Consider the following 2,637-nt stretch of genomic DNA (forward strand, 5'->3'; position numbering starts at 1 on the left):
GGTGGGCAGTAAGAGGAGAAAGTGTGCCCGAAATGTCCCCGTGGGCCTGGAGTTGCTGCAGCTGTCCCCACGGGAGGGTGGGTCTGGCCAGCACAGGTGGCCGCCTGAGCCGCCGGTTATTTTTAACTCTGCTCCTTCGGCTTCTGGCCCAAGTGCATGCAAGATGCCCCCCCCTGGCAGGGCCCGGGGTCCCTCACGCTGTGAAGTCCCCTTCCCACAGCCCGCAGCTGAGGCCTGGCTGTCACCGTGCCGTCCAGGACCCCATGCCACGCCAGCCCCCTCCAGAGGCATCTCCCTGCAGCCCTCTGCTCTGCAGAAGCCCTCAGACCCTGGACCCCCACCCTGGCCCTGGAGAAGTCCCTCTGTGAGCGCACCCCAGACACGCCCGTGCTGGCCTCGGCGGGCCGGGCCGGCCTCACCTCGCGTCTGGGCAGTGGTGCTGGGACCGAGGTCAGGCCGGCAGCGGCGAGTCGGGCTGGTGGGTCCAGGGGAGGGCTATAAATGGACTCCCCCGGGCTGGGCCCCCGCTCAGAAAGGGCATGGAGTCCTCCTCAGACCAATGGGGGCACAGGGACCTCCCCCCCTGCCCAGCCGCCTGGCCTGGCCCAGCCGCCGCCGCCGCCGCCATCCAGGCCAAGAAGTCTTGGGAGGGGGTGCTGAGGCTGGGTTGGTCTATTTAGGGCGAGGTGACGACTTCGAGTTGCCTCCCTCGTATCTTGCAAGGAGCCTGAGGACAGCGTGACGGCCTCAGCAGCCATGGTGCCGGCTCAGAGGTCAGCCGAGGGGTCACTCCGGCCCAGCCCCGTCTGCCCAGATTCAGGGTCCTCTCTGGGGCCCCTCGGCTTCCCCAGGCCTCTGGGCCCCCAGGAAACAGCAGCCTGCTCACACTCTGCTGCCCACAGTCCCCTCTAGCCCAGTGGGCGGCTTGGGCAAGAGCTGCTCACGTGCTCCCTGCCTCAGGCTGGCCTGGGGCAAGGCCGGACCCCAGACACGGCCTCTGGGGCCTGCAGCAGCACTAGGGGCTCTGGGCTTAGGGTTGGGGGACTGCCCTCCAGGGGCTGGATCCCACCTTCCTCCCAGAACAGGACGGGAGGCCCCAGATGGACGTGCAGCCTTGCCCGACCACCCTGCCCCTGGGCTGGCTCCCCGCACTGCTCGGAATATGTCCTTCAAACTCAGGATTTCGGCGCCACCCGCCTGGGAACCTCTCCCTGACCCGAAGGAGCCCAGGGCCCGCCTGGCTGCTCAGGCAGGCCCAGCTTTACCCTCCTCACCCCAGCCCTGGGCCTGCGGCCCCCCGCCCTGGCCCCCACCCAGCAGAGGCATCCGGACGACCATGACTTGGCATCCTCCGAGCTGGGGGTTCTCGGCCATGGGGAGGGTCAGGGAAAGCTAAAGCCGTCCAGATGTGTGGGGATTAGAGCCGCTTTCTGGGCCAGGCTGAGCCCCCAAAGGCCCCAGGGTGGCTTCTGCAGGCGACTACTGCCCCCTGCTGCGCGTGCAGGGGAGGCCTCGCACCACCGTCGTCAGTTTGGGGGCTTTGTGGGAGACTGGGGTGGCCCCAGGAATTGGGGTTCCCTCCGCCCACTGTCACCACCCCCAAACGTCTGCCTCTTGCCCAGTGTGTCCCCAGGGGCCCAGCTCTAACTGTCTAGTCACAGATGGGGGCCCCATCTCCTGGATCTTCCCCGTGGGCCTGGAGGGGCCCCTTTGCCCTCACTCAGCTGTCAGGCACCAGTCAGAGGCCTCAAGGCCTGGCTGAGCCATGAGAGGAGACCCTCTCCCTGTCCACGGGAGGGGCCGTGACGGTGTCAGGAGCCCCTGACCCTGCCATGCCTGCGGAGTTCAGGAAGGACACATGATGCAGGGGGGAGGCGTTTATTACGGCGGGCCCTGGGGCAGCGCGCACGGGGAGACCCAGGCCCAGGGCTACCCTCAGAAGCCGGGCAAGGGCGGATGCAGGCGGGACTGCAAGGCCAGGGCCTGGTCCACCTCCCTGGCTGGCTGCAGGCGGTGCCACTGGGCGACTGGCCGCCGGGCCTGGGCCAGCATGTCTGCCCAGTGCTGGAGGGGCTGCCCAGTGGCCTGGGAGTCCAGCAGCACCTTGCGACAGGCTGGGGCCGCAGCTGTGGGCCCCGGGCCCAGACGGCCAGCACCAGATCCACGCTCTGGGTAGAAGCAGGCAGAGGTGTGGGAGGAAGGGGAGAGAGACAGTGGTCAGTCTGGCCCTGAGTGAGGTACCGCCCCCCCCCCCACCGCCTCCTCCTCCAGGCAGCCCACCTGGATCTGGCTGAAGGGCACGAGGAAGGTGAAGGCCTCGTTGTAGTAAGGGGTGGCCGTGCCCTTCCTGGCCGATGTCTTTCTCTTCTTCCACTTTCTCTGGTTCAGCAGGAGCTGGACCTTCACGTAGGGGTCTGGGAGAGCGAAAGGGGTCAGAGGGCCTCCCAGGTCTGAGGGCTGAGCCCTGGGTTTCCTCTGTCCACGTGGAGCGGTGGGTCCAGCTCTCACCTGCCAGCGCCGGGCTCAGGCCTCGGGCCTCCAGCACGACCACGGTCAGCCGGCCGGAGCCGGGCACGTAGTGGAGCGAGAAGCAGAGCTCCTCAGTCTGCTCAGGCTGCGGGTGGCACGAGAGGGCCT

General features: G+C 68.1%; 1 protein-coding gene across 1 annotated transcript in view; it reads right to left on the reverse strand.

The window, feature by feature from the left end:
- Positions 1–956: 956 nt before the first annotated feature.
- SYT8 (synaptotagmin VIII) overlaps positions 957–2,637 on the reverse strand; it is a 5,257-nt gene continuing 3,576 nt past the window's right edge. The window contains 6 exon segments of the mRNA XM_010828344.1: positions 957–1,069; positions 1,217–1,269; positions 1,961–2,108; positions 2,111–2,168; positions 2,281–2,414; positions 2,509–2,614. Coding sequence (XP_010826646.1) covers positions 957–1,069; positions 1,217–1,269; positions 1,961–2,108; positions 2,111–2,168; positions 2,281–2,414; positions 2,509–2,614 — 612 coding nt within the window.

The sequence above is a fragment of the Bison bison genome, unplaced genomic scaffold (assembly GCF_000754665.1).
Source record: "Bison bison bison isolate TAMUID 2011002044 unplaced genomic scaffold, Bison_UMD1.0 scf7180017858560, whole genome shotgun sequence".
Classification (NCBI taxonomy): Eukaryota; Metazoa; Chordata; class Mammalia; order Artiodactyla; family Bovidae; genus Bison; species Bison bison.